This window comes from Peromyscus eremicus, chromosome 8a (genome assembly GCF_949786415.1).
Source record: "Peromyscus eremicus chromosome 8a, PerEre_H2_v1, whole genome shotgun sequence".
Classification (NCBI taxonomy): domain Eukaryota; kingdom Metazoa; phylum Chordata; class Mammalia; order Rodentia; family Cricetidae; genus Peromyscus; species Peromyscus eremicus.
The window spans coordinates 45,788,966-45,808,868 of record NC_081423.1 but is presented as its reverse complement, the minus strand read 5'-3'; the positions used below and the strand labels follow the sequence as shown (position 1 = coordinate 45,808,868).

Genomic DNA, 19,903 nt, shown 5'->3' with positions numbered 1-19,903 from the left:
GGATCTATTCATTTACTTAAAATTGAAAACAAAATCCAGGCCTGGGAATGTGGCGCAGTGTAAAGTGTTTGCACAATAGGACCTATTCCCAGTTCTGCAAAAAAATAATAAAAAATAAAAAAATAAAACCCAAAATGTCTGTTGACCATTAATCAAAGGATTCCAGCTGTCATTTATGCTTCAACTAGCAAGTGCCAGACCATTTACATATACGTTAGCTCCTATTAGGCACATGGCTTCTCCAACGTTGGTAATGTCACCACCACCTTGGAGACCAGGTCGCCCAAGCTTGTCGGCTCTGATGTGGCCATGCATCGAGACCTGACCTTAGGCCTTCTCCAGGTCCCGAATGTAGGGTTGAAGGTCCTGGCGACAGTAGAGACCAAAGTGCCTTCGCAGATCAAACGAGCGCGATTACCTGCAAGCGCAGGTGGAGGCGCGGTCCTGTTAGATCCTCCTCGACACTAGACCACACGGCCGAGGGTCTCCCGTGGCCGGCAGGCCGCAGAAGCCGGGTCCGGAGCTCGCGTGTCCCGGAGTGCTGCGCACCACCCTCGGGGCCTTCAGGTTGTCACAGGCGGGGACGCGCATCAGCCGGCGGGGACGCGCAGAGCGGAGAGGCCTGTGCGCCTGGCTGAGGGAGACGTGCGCCTGGCTGAGGGAGACATGCGGCGGACGCGGAGCGCGGTGGCGACCGAGCCGCGGGAGCAGCGGCGCTCCGGTGCCTCCGGGGGCCTGGCCGGCGGCGAAAGCCGCGCGCGGCGCGCGGCGGGCAAGGCTAAGGCCGGGGGCGGGGGCGGGGCGGCCGGTTCGCAGCCGTCGGCAAAGCCGCGGCCCAAGCCGCCGCCGCGGGCCCAGGAGGCGGCCGCCGAGGAGCCACCGCCGGCCGACACCCCCGCCGCCTCGGTGTCTGCGCTCGACCTGGGGGAGCAGCGGGAGCGCTGGGAGACGTTCCAGAAGCGGCAACGGCTCAGCTTCGAGGGCGCCGCCAAGCTGCTGCTGGACACCTTGTGAGTGTGGCGGGGGCGGCGGGCCAGCACCTGCCAAGTGCGCACCGGCGGCGGGACCCGAGGCTGAGTGCGGAGCCGGGGCCAGGCCCCCGCTGCCCGGGCTGGCCGCTCAGGACTGTGTCCGGCTGCATGCGCGGGAGGGCCTCTCCGGGTGCAAAGGACAGGCATCCCACGGTTTCCCTGCCACCAAGACCATTTTACCCGTATTTGCACGTGCTTTCGGAGGGCGGGCGGGAGGAAAGGTCCAAGTGGAGAATTTAGGGGCCTTAGGGAGCGAGGGCCAGTTGTTCCGGGCAGTTCCCGGGAGGGAGGGCGCGGGTTATTGATTCCGGAGGGAAGCGCGCGCAAAGCGCTGTCCTGGACCGACGCGTGCGGGAGGGAATGGGAAGAGGCTTTGTGCTCTCACCTGGGGTCCCGGGTGGCAGGCTTTACTTTGTTCTCCTCCATCTGTGCTCCTGAAGTGCTTCCAGCTTCTTAGATGGCCCAGGGAGCATCTCAGGGGTCCTTTACTGGGAAAAAAGCTGGTAACTATGCCGGCCAGAATTGTCTCCTCTTTACCAAATGGGATGTGAACCCCCCTCCTCATTTAACCATTGTGCTACAGAGAAATACTGAATGCCCTAGTCATGCAGGTTCTCACTCCCAGACGAACTGAAAAAGAACAATAAAAGACAAAACTGATATTAACTGAACGATTACTTAAAAATCAGAGCTCCTTTTTCATAAACATCAAGATGTTCTTTTGTCTTTGTTCCAGAAAAAGTTCTCTTGGTGTTGGTGCATCCTCTCAGAAACGGACTATTTATTTAGTTTTCTTTGTGCTTTGCTTTTTAGTTTTAATCCCCCTTGGCTATAAATTGAATACTATAAAATATTAACTTAAAACAAAAACCAATTAAAACTTAAAAAATTAAAAATAACATTTGTTGAGTACCTGTTGTGTACTAGCTATTGGGAGGTCTAAGAGATACTCTATAAAGATCCATGGGGCTGGGCACAGTAGCACATGCCTATAATACTAGTTTTTAGGAGGCAGAGGTGGAGGAGTACAACTATTTAAGGGCCAATCTGGGCTACAGAAACATCCTTTCTCAGAAGAAAGAGAGAAAGAAAGAAAGGAAAACAGAAACAAGCCAGGGGTAATGTGGTCCGTGTCTGTAAACCCAGTGCTTGGAAGCTGGAGGCAGGAAGATCTGGAAGTTCAAGGTCATCCTTGTCTACATAGTTAATTTGAGGCCAGCCTAAGCTGCATGACACCCTGTCTCAAAATGAAACGAACAAAAAAGCCCCAATCCTTAGACGCACAAAGCAAAAATTTGAGTTAATATTTTCCCTGAAAACAAGCTGATAATGATCTAGGAAAAGATAGTAAAAATATTGGCACGAAAAGATGTTTTGCTCAGCAGATTAGCATGCTGTAAGCTTGCTTACAGTTACTTTTATGTCCTCTAAGCTAACTTTTTTGTGCCAAGAAAGTGTATGTTATATACACTAACGATTTTATTCAAATATTGCATAGAAAAAGGTTTGGAGGAATATATAGCAAATATGAAATCTCTCGGTGGGATGATCACAGGAGCTTCTCGTTCTGTTACTAAATATAATAACATTTGCGGTTTTTGTTTGTTTGTTTACGCTAAACATTGTCTATGGAAGAAGAAATTGAGATGTTAACTTGTTAGAGGGACCTGGGAGAGTATTCAGTCTTGCCATTAATCAGATGGCAAAGTAAGGCTGCAGTGAGCGGGTTTTCCCTTCATTGTTCACGTGAAATGTTCTCTCATTTATTAGTGGCAAGAATGTCTAGTCTTTGGGGAAGGAGCTTCATGATGTTCATTGAGTCTTAATATTGAGTTAGGGGCTGGCTCCGGCAGTATAGAGTTGTGTAAAAAGTCATGTACTTGAGAAGTACAAGAGGAGAGTGAACGGAGTTATGAAAGCCTTTGTTATCCCAGAGTTATGAAAGCCTTTGTTATCCCCCCAGAAAGCATTTCTGAGTCAGTAGACCCAACTGGGCAACCTGTCTTGCTTTTACATAGCCACTTTACTGACTTTATTACAACCAAAATGAAATATTTGGCCAGTTTGCTGGGTGGCCGCTTAAGGTTGGTAAAGACTCTTCTTGGTACTTAGCTCATAAATATTTTTTTTTCACTCAACAGTTGACATGTAAATAAAAATGTTTGGGTCGGGGAGAGCTAGGCCTCTCCTCTATCTTCGTATTTACTGAATTCTGGGAATGTTTTATTTTGCAGTCTTATAAAATTCAAGACCGTTCACAGCGAAAATAACTGAACCTCTTTTATGAAATGTACCTGGTGGTTGTCCCAGCCTGCCTTTCTTTCGAGCACAAAAAGACAGGAGCCATGCCACAAGGCCCCTGCCTGCCTGTTAGAAGTTCTTATGCTCTAGTTTTTATTCCGTTTAGTGAGTACCAGGGCCTGGTGAAGCACACGGGAGGCTGCCACTGTGGAGCGGTCCGTTTTGAAGTTTGGGCTTCAGCAGACTTACACATCTTCGACTGCAAGTGAGTATTTTTATCTTTCCACATTGGCTTAGAAGACTCGAGGACCAAAAAGACTGTGTTTCAGACCCGTCTGGGGAGTCAGGGTGTAGATGAAACAGTGTTGGCCGCGAGCTGATAACTGTTATATCAGGTACTGGGCACATAAAGGTTCATTGTTCTCCTCTTCCCGCTTGTGTGTCTGACTGGGAATTTTCAGTGACAGTTTTAAAAGTTACTATATGTTATACCTTTAGCATGTGTGGAGGTCAGAGGACAGCTTGTGGGTGTCAGTTCTCTGCTTGGTCGTGGGATCATCCAGCCATCGGGCTGGTGGTGGGTACCTTTAGTTGCCAACCCAGCTCACTAGTCTGGTTAGTTAGTTAGTTTTTTTGGTTTTTTGGAGACAGGGTTTCTATGTGTAGTCCTAGCTGCCCTGGAACTCACTGTGTAGACCAGGCTAGCCTCAAACTCAGAGATCCACCGGCCTCTGCCTCCTGAGTACTGGGATTAAAGGTGTGCGCCACCACCACCTGGTGTGATTTTTTTTTTTTTTTTAAAGTAGGGGAAGGCTAAACATTCTGAGTTAGTCAGAGTAACACCTATAGTTTGTACGTGTGGGAGACTGTGCCTATGTGTATATATACCACAGAGCCCCACAGTACAGTTCAGGTGACAAAGCAGGGCTTTCAGAGCTGTGGCTTATAGGCTCATGCCTCCAGCTGATACCACTGATTTAGGGGTGATTAGCAGGAAGTGGATCAGGCTGGCCCTAATTCTTTGCTGGGATGCTGGGAATCCTATCTTGAGCAGAATCTTCTTAGGAGTCTATCTGTGAAGCTAGATGAAAGTAATTGGGTGGAGAGTATATATGTACACCTAGAAGCTTTTCTTTTTTCTTTCTTTCTTTTTTTTGGGGGGGGGGTTGAGACAGGGTTTCTCTGTGTAGTTTTGGTTCCTGTCCTGGATCTTGCTCTGTAGACCAGGCTGGCCTCGAACTCACAAAGATCTGCCTGGCTCTGCCTCGTGAGTGCTGGGATTAAAGGCATGCGCCACCAATGCCCGGCTAGAAACTTTTCATGTACTGGCTCTCTCTCTCTGTTCTTGGCATGAGGCCCATGATACCACCCAGATCAGTGGCAGGCCTGCTTCTTAAGCACCTTCCCTGGCATAATAATAGAGTGAGAACAACAGGGTCTGCCTTCTGGACCAGCTGTTGGCATAATTACTCAAGAGGGTCCGGTCCTTTACCTCTAATGGTACCTGAATTTCATGTGAATAATAAATACTATGGAATTCCTCAAGTGAAGAACTGGCTAGGCCACTAATAGAATCCAGATTTGGAAAGAAACATTATGGCATAGTTTCTTGGAGAATCCTATACTAAGACAGAGTGTTTTAAAAGGTGAACTGGGGCTGGGGATGCGGCCCATTTAGTAGGGTGTTTGCCCAGCATGTGCAAAGCTCTGGATTTGACCCCTACTTCTGTATAAACTGGGCATGATGTCACATGTCTGTTGTCCTGGGGGGAGGTAGAGACAGGAGGATCAGAGGTTAAAGGTTGTCCCCAGCTGCATGGTGTTAGTGTCCATGACACTCTGCTCTCAAAATGAAAAGTAAGCAAGCAAGCAAAGAAGCTGTAAGCCATCTTTAATTCTTTAGCAAGTTTGAAGCCAGCCTGGGGATACGTGAGGCCCTGTCTCAAAAAATAAAATAAAAGACAAATTTTTAACATGACCCTCTGTCTCAAAGAATAAAATAAAGTTAAAACTTAAAAAAAAAATACCTATTTTATGCTTGTGGGTGTTTTTGCCTGCATGGATGTCTGTTCACCACATGCCCCAGGGGTCAGAAGAGGTGTTTGGTACCCTGGAACTGTGAGCCACCAGGTGGATAATGGGAATCGAACCAGGGTTCTCTGAAAGAACAGTCAGTGCGCTTAACCACTGAGCCATCTCTAGCCCCAAAGTTAAATTTAAAAAGAAAAAAAAAACAAAACGTGAATTGAAGGGCTTGAGGTGTGCTTTAGTAGTAGAATGCCTGCTTAGTATGTGTGATACCTGAGTTCACTATCCCTAGGGTAGAGAAATAAAAACAGACAAAAATGGGGAGTTGAAAAGAGCAGATTTTGACTCAGTTTCCAGTTTGGTATTTCTGGGTAAAACGCTTAGAGCTTGGTTTTCTTATGTGGAGACAGGGGGAAGCCTACGGTTCTTTCCTTGGCTCTGGTGTGCCCATCTAAAGAGGCATGAACGTATAGAAATGTCTGAATTCATTTTCTGAGTGTCTTTTAAGTCCACTGTTTCTCTTCAGGGCCGGGAGGGGGGGCAGCAGAAAATGAGGTCCAGGATTGCTGAATGCTGTGTGGTCTCCCCTGCTGGCTCTGTCACCAGCAGGCTTCACAGCCACGAAGCGCAGAGGCTCCAGGTGGCCTGTCCAGCTGCCTAAGTTTCCCTTCCCTGGATGGTGCTGAGAAGGGTGTCCCATTTGAGGTCAGCTGGTTCTGCAGGCATTGGGCTGGGCTGCTTGGGCATATGGACAATGCAGATGGTAACTCATAATCTGGCCTTTGCTCTTTCTGTAGCTGTAGCATTTGCAAGAAGAAGCAGAATAGACACTTCATTGTTCCAGCTTCTCGCTTCAAACTCCTGAAGGTTAGTACTTACAAGCAGGGTCAGAGTGGGTAAAGCCCATGTGTAAGGACCCAGGATCCCCTACCGCATCTTTTTAGCCGGCTTGCTGTACAGTGTGAGGGGCAGAGAGCTTAGTAGGACCTTTTAAGGGCTTTGAGATCCTTTTTTTTCTTAGGTGGAGTCTCACTGTGTAGCCTAGGCCAGCTTCAAACTTAAAGATCCTCTTACCTAAGCCTCCTGAGTCCTGGGATCACAGAGATACCATTATTCCTAGTTTCTGATTACTTTCCATTCAGGTTCATGTCTTTCTTTCTTTCTTTCTTTCTTTCTTTCTTTCTTTCTTTTTTTTTTTTTTTTTTTTTTTTTTTTTTTTTTTTTTTTTTTTTTTTTTGGTAGGTACTGGGGATTGAACTCAGGGCCTCGATTATGGTAGGCAAATGCTTTGCCACTGAGCTCTGTCCCTAGCCCCCAGGTGTACTTAACTGGCTTAGTTATTTTTCCTTTAAATCTTTTATTTGTTAGTGGGGTAGGCACATGGCACAGCACTCATGTGGAGACCAAAAGACAGCTCTGTGGAACTGGCTTTCTCCTTCCAGCTTTACAGGGTTTCTAGGGTCACACTCAAGTCGCCAGGCTTCTGTGGTAAGACCTTTACCTGTTGAGCCTTCTCACTAGTCCCCAGTTATTTACTTTTTGAGTTGATAAATTGTTTTGAGACAGCCAGGCTGGCCTTGAACTCCTGATCCTCGTGTTTCTGCCTCCTGAGGGCTGGGGTCACGGGCATGTACCACTATGCCTGTCTTCCCTTTGTTTTGGAAAGCAGATTCGATATTATTGTAGAAATATTTTCAAACTCAGAAAATCAATTAAAATCATTTTGAGGGCTGGGGATTTAGCTCAGTGGTAGAGAGCTTGCCTAGCAAGTGCAAGGCCCTAAGTTCGGTCCTCAGCTCCAGGAAAAAAAAAATCATTTTGAAAACTGAAAAATTATCTGAATAACCTGTATTACTTTTGAAAAATTATAAGAAAAATAAAATCATTCAAAAGTAATCACTACTATTTTTTGACACACATCTTTATACATTATTCTCCTTTTCTGTCTGTCTGTCTGTCTCTGTCTCTGTCTCTCTCTCTCTCTCTCTCTCTCTGTGATTGGGTCTCATGTATCCTAGGCTGCCCTTGAACTCCTGATCCTCTTGTTCTTATCTGAGCACTGGAATTACAGGTGTGTGCCACCAAGCCCAGCTTATACACTGCTAGGGTTTGAACCTGGCTTCTGCATCCTAGGCAAACACTCTCCTGACTGATCTATATTCCTGGCCATTTGTACTTGATGTTATTATAGAGATAAATACATCTAAATATGTTGTTACAGCTGGTGGTGCATACTTTTAATCCCAGCACTCAGGAGGCAGAGACAGATGGATCTCTGTGAGTTTGAAGCTAGGCTGGTCTACATAGTGAGTTCCAGGACTGCCAAAGTTACATAGTGAGTCTCAACAAACAAAATATATATGTATATATATGTATATATGTATATATATGTATATATGTATATATATGTATATACATAGTTGCTTTTAAATTATATTTTAGTAGTGAATTCCTGACTTGAGTCCAGTTTTAAAATTTTTATTATTTTATATGTATGAATATTTTGCCTGCATGTATATATGTGTCTGGTGCCTGTGGAGGCCAGAAGAGGGCATAAGATGCCCTGGAATTGGAGTTAAGGATGGCTGCAAGCCTCCTTGTGGTGCAAGGAACTGAACTCAGGTCCTCTGTGAGAACAGCAGCTGAGCTCGCTTGCTCTCTGGCCCCTGAATTTTATTTTATTTAATGCTATATGTATGTCTGTAGGCACACATGCCATAGTGTACCCGTGGAGGTCAGAGGACAACATACAAGACTAAGTTTTCTCCTCCTACCATGTAAGTCCTCAGGTCACCAGGTTTGCATGGAAACCCTTACCCACGGGGTCATCTCACCTTTATTATTTATTTGGATCCTGCTCTGTGGCCCAGACTGCCTCCTGGGCTTCTAGCCTTAAGAGACCCTCCTGCTTCAGTCTCCTAAGTACCTACAACTACAAGTGCATACTACCAGGATTGTCATAGTTTTTATCAAAATATTATATAAGCCAATGTGCTGGCTAGGCTTATGTTAGCTTCATACAAGCTAGAGTTACTGGAGAGAAGGGACCCTCAATTGAGAAAATGTCTCAGTAACACTGGGCTCTAGGCAGACCTGTAGGGCATTTTCTTAATTAGTGATTGATCTAGAGGACCCAGTCCTTTGTGGGTGGGGCCAACTTGAGCAACATTAGCTATATCTTGTCTCAAAAAAATAAGTAAATAAAAGGTGTTGTGGGGGAGTGTATAACTGTTCTGTCCAGGTGTGGTGGCTCACACCTTTAATCCTAGCCCTTGGGAGGCAGAGGTAGGCAGATCTCTGTGAGTTTGTGGCTAGCCTGGTCTCCAGAGTGAGTTCCAGGACAGCTAGGGCTACACAGAGAAACCCTGTCTCAAAAGACAAAAACAAACAAACAAACCCTATTCTGTCTATAAACTACTTTATCATTTCCTAGTTGGAAAAAAAAAAACAACACAGATTTTTCTTTCCTTTTTATTCAGTGTGAGAGTTGAGCCAAGGCCAGTCCCGTACCACTGAGCTACACCCCCCTGTTTTTAAGTGTCATTTCGTCACTGTGGACGTGTACAGACCATCTCCCTCCCTCCCCAGCCAGTTTCTTGGCTGACTTATCCCATCACTCTTGAATTTGCAGTGGTGCATTCCTGGCTTGAGTAGTCCATTTAAAAACTGTATTATTTTGGGCCAGGCGGTGGTGGCGCACGCCTTTAATCCCAGCACTCGGGAGGCAGAGCCAGGCGGATCTCTGTGAGTTCGAGGCCAGCCTGGTCTACAAAGTGAGTTCCAGGAAAGGCGCAAAACTACACAGAGAAACCCTGTCTTGAAAACAAAACGACAACAAAAAAAACCTGTATTATTTTATGTGTGTGGGTTTCGCCTGCATGTACATCTGTGCACTGCATGAATGCAGTGTCCTCGGACACCAGACGAGGGTGGCAGATCCCCAGAACTGCAGTTACAGAGGGTTGTGAGCCACTATGTGAGTGCTGGAAATCAAACCTGGGTCCTCTGCAAGAGCAGCCAGTGCTTTTAACTGTTTCATTTGTTTGGTTTTTCAAGACAGGGTTTCTCTGTGTAGCTTTGGAGCCTGTCCTGGAACTCTCTCTGTAGATCAGGCTAGCCTGTAACTCACAGAGATCCACCTGCCTCTGCCTCCATAGTGCTGGGATTAAAGGCATGTGCCACCATCTCCCAACGTTCTCTTAACTTTTAAGTCATCTCTCCAACCCCCATTTCACTCCTTGAATTATAAACAACATTGTGATGAATTTCCCTGTGTATACATCTTTGGCAATTTTTCTTTAGAATTAGTTCTCTTAGAAACAAAATCTCTGGGAAGGAGAATACAAATTTTGTAAGATTGAAAGGTTTCTGTACCCTGATATTGTGTTTCTCCACCAATGCAATAGATCAGATCAGGCCAAATTAAAAGTCCAGGTTTAAATCTGAGCAATGCACGACCAGGTATTTCTGGGGGGAAGAAAGCAGGAGAGAAATCCCATGGCAGGTTGGAGACGTGTCTTAAATACCCTGTAGGTGTGGTTCTGAGCATCTCTGGGGGAGGAGCCGACCCTTGGGCTTTCTGAGGGGTGGGGTCTGGAATGGGAGGGTGAGGCTGGAGCAGAGATTCTCAAGATGTCTTTTTAGCAGATTCTAGATAGTGTGGGGGTGGGGCTGGGCTTTGATTCTGTCTTCCTTTCCTCCCCTTCCCCTCGCAGTCCCACAGACTGTGAGCCTGTGCAAAAATTTGGTAGACATTCCTCTTCTTTACTATGAGACTGCAGGTTGTGTCCAAGGCCGGTCCTACCTGTTGCCATGCTGAGCCAGTTCCTGGTCTGGTGGGGTTTAGTGCAAGTGGGCTCTCAGTAGGCTTCTAGGAGGAAAGACTGAGTAGATGGCCATGTATGTCTTAGTCTTTTCTTTTCTTTTTTGTTTTTTGTTTGTTTGTTTTTTTGAGACAGGGTTTCTCTGTGTAGCTTTGTGGTCTTAGTCTTTTCAAGTCAATGGGTTTTTTTCTTAAGATTTATGGCCAGGTGTGATGGTGCACATCTTTAAACTCAGCATTCAGGAGGCAGAGACAGGAGAATCTCTGTGAGTTTGAGGCTGCCTTGGTCTACAAAGGAAGCTCCAGGACAGCCAAGCCTATAGAGAGAGACCTTGTCTCAAAAAAATTATTTTTATGTGTCTGGATGTTTTGTCTGCCAGCATGTATATGCAACACATGTGTGCCTGGAGCTGAAGTTAAGATAGTTGTGAGCCACCTTATGGGTGCTGGGAATTGAACTCAGGTCCTCTGCAAGGGCATTAAGTGCTCTTAATTGCTAAGCAATCTCTCCAGCCTACCAAGTCTGTGCGATTTAAATCTCCAATGTGGGAGGCCAGGGTTCCTTTCTTCCCATCTTTCCTCCTTCCCTCTTCCTTGGGGGGGGGGGGGGGTCCTATCTATGGTGGTAAGTAGTCCCTCCTCAGATTCTTGATTATCTGGAGCAGGGTTTGAATGAGAATGGTCTTCATCAGCTCATGTATTTGAATGCATAGTTCCTAATTGGTAGACTGTCTAAGAAAGATTAGAAGGTATGGCCTTGTTTTAGGGTTGCTGTTGCTGTGATGAAACACCATGACCAAAGCACCTTGGGGAGAAAAGGGTTTGTTTGGCTTACACTTCCATATCACTGCTCATCATTGAACAGGAACAGGAATTCAAACAGGGCAGGAACCTGGAGACAGGAGCTGATGCAGAGGCCATGGAGGGTGCTGCTTACTGGCTTGCTCCCCATGGCTCGCTCAGCCTGCTTTCTTGTAAAACAGCCCAGGAGTGGCCTCACCCACAATGGGCTTGGCCCTCACCTATCAATCACTAATTAAGAAAATGCCCTCCTGGCTTGCCTACAGTGATCTTATGGAGGCTTTTTCTCAATTGAGGTTCCCTCCTCTCCGATGACCCTAGCTTGTGTCAAGTTGGTATAAACATTTCCAACACAGGCCTTGTTGGAAGTGGTATGTCACTGGGGGAGAACTTTGAGGTTTCAAAGCCCACACCAGGTCCAGTCTCTCGCTCTCTGTTAGCTGACTGTGGATCAGATGTAAGCTCTCAGTTATTGTTCCAGCACCATGCCTGCCTGCCCACAAGCTCCTCACCATGAAGAGCGAGGACTCACCCACTGAAGCTCCTGAAAGCCCTCAATTCAATGCTTCCTTTAATAAGCTGCCTTGGTCATGATGTCTCCTCACAGCAGTAGAACCATAAATAAGGCAGTGAGAGAACAGATAGACATCTACTTTGTATCCTTTTCTTTGTCTCTGTCTTTGTCCCTATACCTTTGTCTGTACCTCTGTCCTCATCACAGAAGGTGTGGTATGGATGTCTGTGGGTAAAGAACACAGGGACCCTTCATCTGGCCTGTAGGGCAGAAGTGCACTAACATGCAGTCTGTCCTCAACCTCGTTCCTAAGACCCTGCAACAGGAAGCTCTTGAAGATGCCAATAGATGCAGCCTGGGGGGGGAGTTGGTCCTCTGTTTCCTCCACAGTCTCGTCCACACACTTCCTGGTGCTCTGTGACACGCTTCTTCCTTGGGCCTCTCCACACACTTCCTGGTGCTCTGTGGCACACTTCTTCCCTGGGCCTCTCCACACACTTCCTGGTGCTCTGTGGCACACTTCTTTACAAGGCTTCTACATGTCCTTCCTGGTGCTCTAGGGCACACGTCCTCCCTCGATTTGCTCACAGTCTTCCTGTTGGCTAGTTGGAAGCTGGATCTACAAGTCTGGATACAGCAGAGATGGGACCAGTGACCTGGGAGTTCTGGCACATTTGTCCTTAGGCCTCTGCAGCATGGGAGGTCAGCTGTGTAAAGGTATCCAGGGCAAAGAGAAGGCTGAGGACAGTTCAGGCCTGTGAATATTTTTCAGTACATGAACAGAAGAGGAAGTAGGTCTTGAGGAAATAAACACAGAATGTGGTGTATTCAGTGGCAATGCTTTACAATGGAATGCTGTAGAGAGCCATGTTCAGAAGGATTCAGTGGTCAAAGGAATGGTTGTGGACCAACAGTGCAGGCTTGGTGACCTGAGTCTGATTCCAGAAGCCCATCTGCAAATGAAAGGAGATAAAGGACCACTGAAGTTGTCTTTGGACTACACACGGGCCATGGCGTGCATGTTCCCCCACTACCACAATCGTACATACTCACAAAGTGATGGTAAATAAAATTTATCAAAAAGGTGGCCATTTGGGGCTGTAGCTCACCAGTGAGTGCTTGCCTCACGTGCCTGACGTTCAAGGTTCAATTCTAGACCTGCTTTAAAAAGGAAAGAAAGAAAATGACACAGTCATTGGATTTGTCATTGGTGTTAAGAAGTCAAGGAATGACCCATGTGGAATTTTTTTTTCCTAAACAAGAGTCTCAGGGGCTGGAGAGATGGCTCAGTGGTTAAGAGCACTGACTGCTCTTCCAGAGGACCCTGGTTCAATTCCCAGCACCCACATGGCAGCTCACAACTGTCTGTAACTCCAATTCCTGGGACCCATCACCCATGGCTAAAATACCAATATATGTGAAATAAAGATAAATAAATAAATTTTTAAAAATAATAAAAAAACAAAACAAAACAAAAAAAAAAAACCCCAAAACAAGAGTCTCACAATGTAGCTATGGCTGTCCTGGAACTCCCTGTAAACCAGGCTGGCCTCATGCCTGCCTCAGCCTCCCAAGTGCTGGGACTAACGGCATGCACCACTATACCGGGTTCCATTGGCAGATTTTGATGATGACAGGCAGGGCACATGGGATCCAGTTGGTGGGTGCATAGATGAAAAGGATCTGGGTATCACTGGGTGACTTGTAGTGATAGATGAGATCAGGTAAGGTGTCGAGGGTCTTGCTGAACCTGGTGGTTCTGATGTGCCAGGTTGTGGGTAAGAAGCTTGGAGCTATTTTTGCAGGAAGTCCTCTGTGTGCACATGTAGCTCCAATTAAAACAAACAAACAAAAACCTTAGGAAGCTCGTGGTAGATGGCAGTCAGTGGCCCATGAGGAAGTATGGGAGAAATGTGAAATGTATACTAATAAGTCGCAGCCACCACTGTTTAAAACATTTTTAGATCAAGGCTGGAGTTAACTCAGTGGTTAAGAGCCTGTACTGCTTTTGCAGAGGACCTGAATTTGAGTCCCATGACCCAGTGTCTCTGGCTTCCAAGAGTACCAACAAACACATACACATAATTAAAATAAAACAATAAAATATTTTCAGGGGCTTGGAGAGAGCTCAGAGGTTAAGAGCACTTGTTACTCTTCCAGAGAACCTGGATTCAATTCCTGGCACCCACATACTGATTCACAGCCATCTGTAACTCCAGTCCCCAGGGTCTGATGCCCTCTTCTTACCGTCATGGAACCAGGCACACACTAGGTGCATATATATATATATATATATATATATATATATATATATATATATGCAGTCGAAACACTCATATATGTGAAATACAATAGATAAATCTTTACATTAAAAAAAATGTATGGGGCTGGAGAGATGGCTCAGCAGTTAAGAGCACTGACTGCTTTCCAGAGGACCAAGGTTCAATTTTTTTCCCAGTACCCACGTGGCAACTCACAAATGTCTGTAAGTCTGACACCCTCAGGATCCGACATCCTCACACAGACATATACACAGGCAAAACACCAATGCACATAAGATAGAAATAAAATAAATGTTTAAAACTTTGTTTTGTTTTGTTTTTCAAGACAGGGTTTCTCTGTGTAGTCTTGGCTATCCTGGAACTCCCTCTGTAGACCAGGCTGGCCTCAAACTCGCAGGGATCCGCCTGCCTCTGCCTCTCAAGTGCTGGGATCAAAGGTGTGTACCAACACTACCCAGCTTAAAAAAAAAATGTAAAATTTATTTTTTTAATGTATGTGTGAGTTTGTGTGTATTTGCATTTATGTGTCTACATGACTGTGCACGTATGCAGAAGCCCACAGAGAAAAACATTGGATCCCTTAGAGTGGGAGTTATAGGACACTGTAAGGTGTCCAGTGTATGTGCTAGGATATGAATTCTGGCCCTCATGATTGGGCAGCAAGCTCAAGCTCTCTTAGCCCCTGAGCCATCTCTCCAGCTCAATAACCCCCTACTCTTCAGCCACCAAGTTTCTGCTCTTTGAGAACAACTGTTTTTAGATCCTCTTGAACAATTTATATGCATGGAAAACATACAAGGATGTATATTAAAAAAAAAATTCTAGTAAACAGTTAACCCCCCCATCTTTGTCATGCTGGTTGAATCCAGGGCCTAGTGTGTCCTAACATGCCCACATGGGCTCCACCATGTGCCATACCTACAACCCATGTTTTACATCTTGTGTTTTTCACTTTGGAAACTTGGAGATGGTTAGTGCTGCTTAGTATTTGCAAGCACTCTTTATTTTATGTTTCTGTATGTGTGTGTATATGTGTGTCTCCATTATTTGTAGGCACATGGGCATGCCAGTGCCTGTGGAGGCTAGAAGAATTTTTCAGATGCCCTGCAGCTGGACTTACAGGTGGTTATGAGCTGCCCATGGGTACTGAAACCCAAACTCCAGTCCTCTGAAAGAGCAAGAAGTGCTCTTAACTGTCAACCCATTTCTCCAGCTAGCCCCTCATTGTTACGATTTTTTGTTTGAGACATGGTCTCGTGCAGCCCCAGCTGGCCTTGAGCTAGTTTGGGGTGATGTTGAATCTCTGATCCTTCTGTCTAGATGCCAGGATTCCACCTCCCAAGTGCTAGGATTACAGGCATGCGTCACCATCACTGGCAAAATGTCTATTTCTGTGTCTGCTTTTCAACGTCATATTAACCACCATTGGGATTTGTTTTAATTTAATTAATTAATTTATTTATTTAGTTTTATGTATATGGTGCTCTCTCTGCATGTACACCTGCATGCCAGAAAAGGGCATCAGATCCCATTATAGATGGTTGTGAGCCACCATGTGGTTGCTGGGAATTGAATTCAGATCTCTGGAAGAGCTGACAGTGCTCTTAACTGCTGCCGCCCCCTGCCCCCCAGCTTTTTTTTTTCCGAGACAGGGTTTCTCTGTAGCTTTGTAGCCTGTCCTGGAACTCGAACTCACAGAGATCTGCCTGATGGGATTAAAGGCGTGTGCCACTACCACCTGGCCCATTGTGATTTTTTTAAAATGCTTTATTTATTTTCATTTCATTGCATTGGTGTTTTGCCTGCATATATGTCTGTGAGGGTGTCAGATCCCCTGGAAGTGGAGCCACAGACAGCCATGAGCTGCCATATGGGTGCTGGGTCCTCTGGAAGAGCAGCCAGTACTCCCAAATACTGAGCCATCCCTCTGGCCTCTACCATTGTGATTTTAAAAACAAAGATTTATTTATATTTTTACGTGTTTTGTGTTTATGTATTTATATTTTACGTGCATTGTTAGTAGGCACATGTACATGCCAGTGCCCATGGAGGCCGGAAGAGGTTGTTAGGTCAGTGAGTTTTCATTATGTATATGTGCATGTATCTGTGCATGTGTGCATGTGCACATGAATGCAGGTGCCTGTGGAGGGTAAAAGCACTGGCTGTCTGTGGAGCAGGAGTTATAGGCAGTTTTGAGCCACCTGATATTGGCACTGGCAACAGAACTCTCAGGTCCTCTGCAAAAGCACTATATGCTCTAACTGCTGAGCCATCTCTCCAGCCTCACATTTGTGATTTTTTAATCTTTCTCACCAGGTACTGGGAAGTATCTTGTTATAGGTCATCAATGTAAGCATCATTTCATATGTTCTTTTTTTTCTCTCAACTGCCCATTCGTATTCTTTGCCCATTTTTCATCCATATTGTCCATTAAGAAAACTAACCTTTAGCCAGGTGGTGGTGGTGGCACATGCTTTTAATCCCAGCTCTTGGGAAACAGAGGTAGGTAGAGCTCTATGAGTTCAAGGCTAGCCTGGTCTACAAAGTGAGTTCCAGGACAGCCAGAGCTATAACACAGAGAACCCTGTCTGAAAAACAAAAAAAACAAAACCAAAACAAAAAAAAAAAAAAAAAAGAAAAAAAAAAGAAAAAGAAAAAAGAAAACTAACCCTTTGTTTATGACATGTGGCAAAGAGTTTTTTCCTAGCTTTTCCTTTATAAATAATTCAAGTATAGTCAGTAGTGTCCTTAAGATCTTGAGCAATGCTTTTTGGAGACGTGGAGAGCCAGTCCCTCAGGTGAGCGGCACTGGGAAGCAGGCAGCTGTTCCCTCGGACTCTGAGAGGGTATTCTGTTTTGGTGTACATCAACTCGAGGTTGGGTTGTTCATGCACAGTTGGCATAGGAGGATCTGTAGACTGTCGGGCTCCAGAGTGAATTGTGTCTGGGGAGTCCAGACGGGTCCCTGTTGTCAAGAAGCTCTAAAGCTTTTCTAGGAAATGGGAGCCATCTCCACAACCCAGAGAACTCTACAAAAGGGCACCCCACTAATCCTTTCAAAAGATTTACTTTTAGTAACCTTAAATGATCTCCTCGTCCATTTGTGTCTGTTCTCCAGGGCGCTGAGAGCATAACCACATACACGTTCAACACGCACAAAGCCCAGCACACCTTCTGTAAGAGATGTGGTGTCCAGAGCTTCTACACTCCGCGTTCCAACCCCGGAGGCTTTGGTGAGTGAAGGAAGTGTCTGTGGGCTTGGGACCCTGAGGAGCCGGGGTGCTTGCGGGTTTGAGTGCTGGTTGGACAGGTGGGCCCTGGCGTGTGTCAGAAGAACAGGGCCCCTCTAGTGGGTTCTGGTCAAGTGTCTGGGCATCCAGTCAAGTGTTTCAGAGTCCATCTGTAGGTGGTTCTTATTCCCTGGTACTGGAGGGCTGTGGGCACACCATACAAGGTAGAGGGAAGATAGGTGGGGGGAGGCTGGAGAGATGGCTCAGTGGTTAAGAATACTGGCTGCTCTTCCAGAGGACCGGGGTTCGATTCCTACTCTCAATCTATTTGTAACTCCAGTCTTGGAGATCTGGCATCTTCCTCTGGTCTCTATGGGCACTGTATGCATGTGGTGTATGCAGGCTAAACACCTATACACATTAAATACGTAAGTAATTAAAAAAAAAAAGGTGGGTGGGAAATGGGCCTTAGGTTCAGGGGAGGCCACTGGAGCAATGACGTGTAAAGGGAGAGAAGACCCAGGATGATGGCTCTTGCTGATGCTATTTGAAAACAAAATTCAGGGCTATCGCTGTAGCTCGGTGGTAGTGAGCACTTGCCTGGCATGTAGGATCTTCACCTTGTCCCTAACTAGATAGGTAAAAAAAATTTAATTTGGTTTGTTCAAAAAAGAAAAAAGGGCCAGGTGTGGTGGTGCATACCTTTGATCCCAGCACTTGGGAGGAAGAGGCAGGTGGATTGGTCTCTGTGAGTTCGAGGCCAGCCTGGTCTACAAAGTGAGTTCCAGGACAGCCAGGGCTGTTACACAGAGAAACCCAGTCTCAAAAACTCAAAACCAAACAAAGAAAGAAGTAAGAAAGCCAGGTGTGGTGGTGCACACCTGTACTCCCAGCACTCGAGAGATGAAGACAGTTATCGAAAGTTCAAGATCATTTTCAGGTACATAGTTAGTTCGTGGTAAGTCTAGGCTAGACACCCTCTCTCAAAAGATGGGGGAGCTGGAGAGTCAGCTCAGTGGTTAAGATCACTGGCTGATCTTGCAGAGGACCTGCGTTTGGTTTCCAGCACCAGAAGATGACTCCTAACTGTCTGTAATCTCGGGTCCAATGCTCTCTGTTCTTCTCCACGCACCAGGCTCACACACACGTGGTCCACAGATAGAATGCACTGTACACAGAAACTAAATATATACTTCAAAAAAGAAGCCAGAGGGGCCTCCAGAGCCCTTTTCAGGCCCTGCTTGATCTGGGGGTGGGCTGGATACAACCAGCCCTTAGACAGAGTGAAATGAAGCTGACATGTCCCTGGGTAATAGCTGCTGGAGCTGCGGATGCAGCTGTGCTGTGCCTGTGCCTGTCTCCTGGCACATGGAGGAGAAGGCAGGACAGCATGCAAGTCTCTCTACCCCGAGTCTTCAGCAGCAGCTGCTGCTCCCTGGTCTGACAGATCCTGGTTACCTTGAAACAGGCAGGGGGTTTTTGTTGTTGTTGTTTGTTTAGTGTGGGTTTGGTTTTGAGATCCTGTTTTCCTGTGTGTAGTCCAGGCTAGCCTCCTGACAGGCTTCTTGCTTCTGCTACTTGATTGATAAGATTAAGGCATGTACCACTATGTCTGCTCAGGAAAGTGTTTTAATAGTTACAAAGTCCTGTGTAAATTGAGAAGTATTTAATTAATCTAAACCCAGGAAAGGCCTGAGAATTGGGCCAGGCCTGAACCTTTCTAATCCTTTCCACATTCAGCCCACCTCCACTCCCTGTACTGGGGATTGACCATAGGGCCTTATATATTCACTAGGCAAGTGTTCTACCACTGAGCTGTGTCCCCGGCCTCAGAGGCTTTGAATGCTGCCCAGCATTGGCTGACCCTCATTCAGGGTATCTGGCTTTCACGTGGCAGGTAAGGACCATAAATAAGCCAGAATGCTGAAGACATAGGCTGAGCTAGAACGTTCTTAGTACATCAGCTGGCCACACAGCCTCAAAAGTGGAGGTGGCAAGCTAGAACCCACCACTCAGATAGCTCACATGTGGGATCAAGGTGCTCGCAGGAGAGGCTTGTCTCATTCTCTGGTCTTACCCACACTTGGATCCCCTCTCTCTGTTCCACTTGCCCCTAGGAATCGCCCCCCACTGCCTGGATGAAGGCACTGTTCGGAGTGTGGTCACTGAGGAATTCAATGGCAGTGACTGGGAGAGAGCCATGAAGGAGCACAAGACCATCAAGAACATGTCTAAAGAGTGAGCTCCTGCTCCTCCTTCCAGAGACGGAGTGAGCAGGGCAGCAGCCCTGTGGGTTGCATGGGTGTGTGTCGCTGTGCAGACCTGGGCTGCCATCTCCACTCCCAGTGTCCCTGCGGTTCGCTCCAGCCCCCATTTCTTTCGGCAGCTCTGCCCTTAGCCCGGATTTCATGTAAGACAGTTGACCTTCTCCCTTCACCAACTTTTGTGTGATCTTTTAGAAAATAAACATTTCTGACATTAAACGCTATTACTGTGGTCCCTCATTCCTTTGAACTTTGACTTTTGCCTCTGAGGCCTGTCACATAGCAGCAGATTAAAGTAGTCGGCACCGATAAGACACCGCAGCCAAACTGAGAAGAGATAAGACGGGAACAGCGAGTATGACCGGAAGACTGAACGACCGAAGTCCGTGAGTTGTGAAGATGTGGACCCCAGGTGCTCACGAGGCACACGGCTAGTCCAGGAAGACCTGGGGAGACTGTGGCAGGAGTCACTCTGGGCTTGAACTTTTAGTTTCTTTCTTATCCGTATATTCGTTCATTTTTGTCACGGTGGGCGCTCCGTTGGTGGTGGTGGTCTCCCCTTTTTCTCTCTTTTCATAGTTTCATTATGTGGCCCAGGCTGACCTGTGACTCAGCACTTCTGCCTCAGCCTCCTGTGTGCTAAGTTATAAGCGTGTGCTACTGTGCCTGTCCACATTTTTTTATAAGGTA

General features: G+C 46.4%; 1 protein-coding gene across 1 annotated transcript; it reads left to right on the top strand.

Annotated features, from left to right (window-relative positions):
• The first annotated feature begins 332 nt into the window (after nucleotides 1-332).
• Cenpv (centromere protein V) lies at nucleotides 333-19,437 on the top strand. Its single transcript, XM_059270894.1, has 5 exons — nucleotides 333-1,010; nucleotides 3,439-3,537; nucleotides 6,098-6,167; nucleotides 16,838-16,952; nucleotides 19,067-19,437. Exons 1-5 carry the CDS (start codon nucleotides 667-669, stop codon nucleotides 19,189-19,191), a joined length of 753 nt encoding a protein of 250 aa, XP_059126877.1. The 5' UTR covers nucleotides 333-666; the 3' UTR covers nucleotides 19,192-19,437.
• Nucleotides 19,438-19,903: the final 466 nt, after the last annotated feature.

Bases quoted from the DNA above. Each gene is read 5' to 3' on its own strand.
- Cenpv (XM_059270894.1), top strand. From the start codon at position 667: ATGCGGCGGACGCGGAGCGCGGTGGCGACCGAGCCGCGGGAGCAGCGG. The intron at 3,538-6,097 runs GTGAGTATTTTT...CTCTTTCTGTAG, and splicing joins TTACACATCTTCGACTGCAA to CTGTAGCATTTGCAAGAAGA. The intron at 6,168-16,837 runs GTTAGTACTTAC...TCTGTTCTCCAG, and splicing joins CTCGCTTCAAACTCCTGAAG to GGCGCTGAGAGCATAACCAC.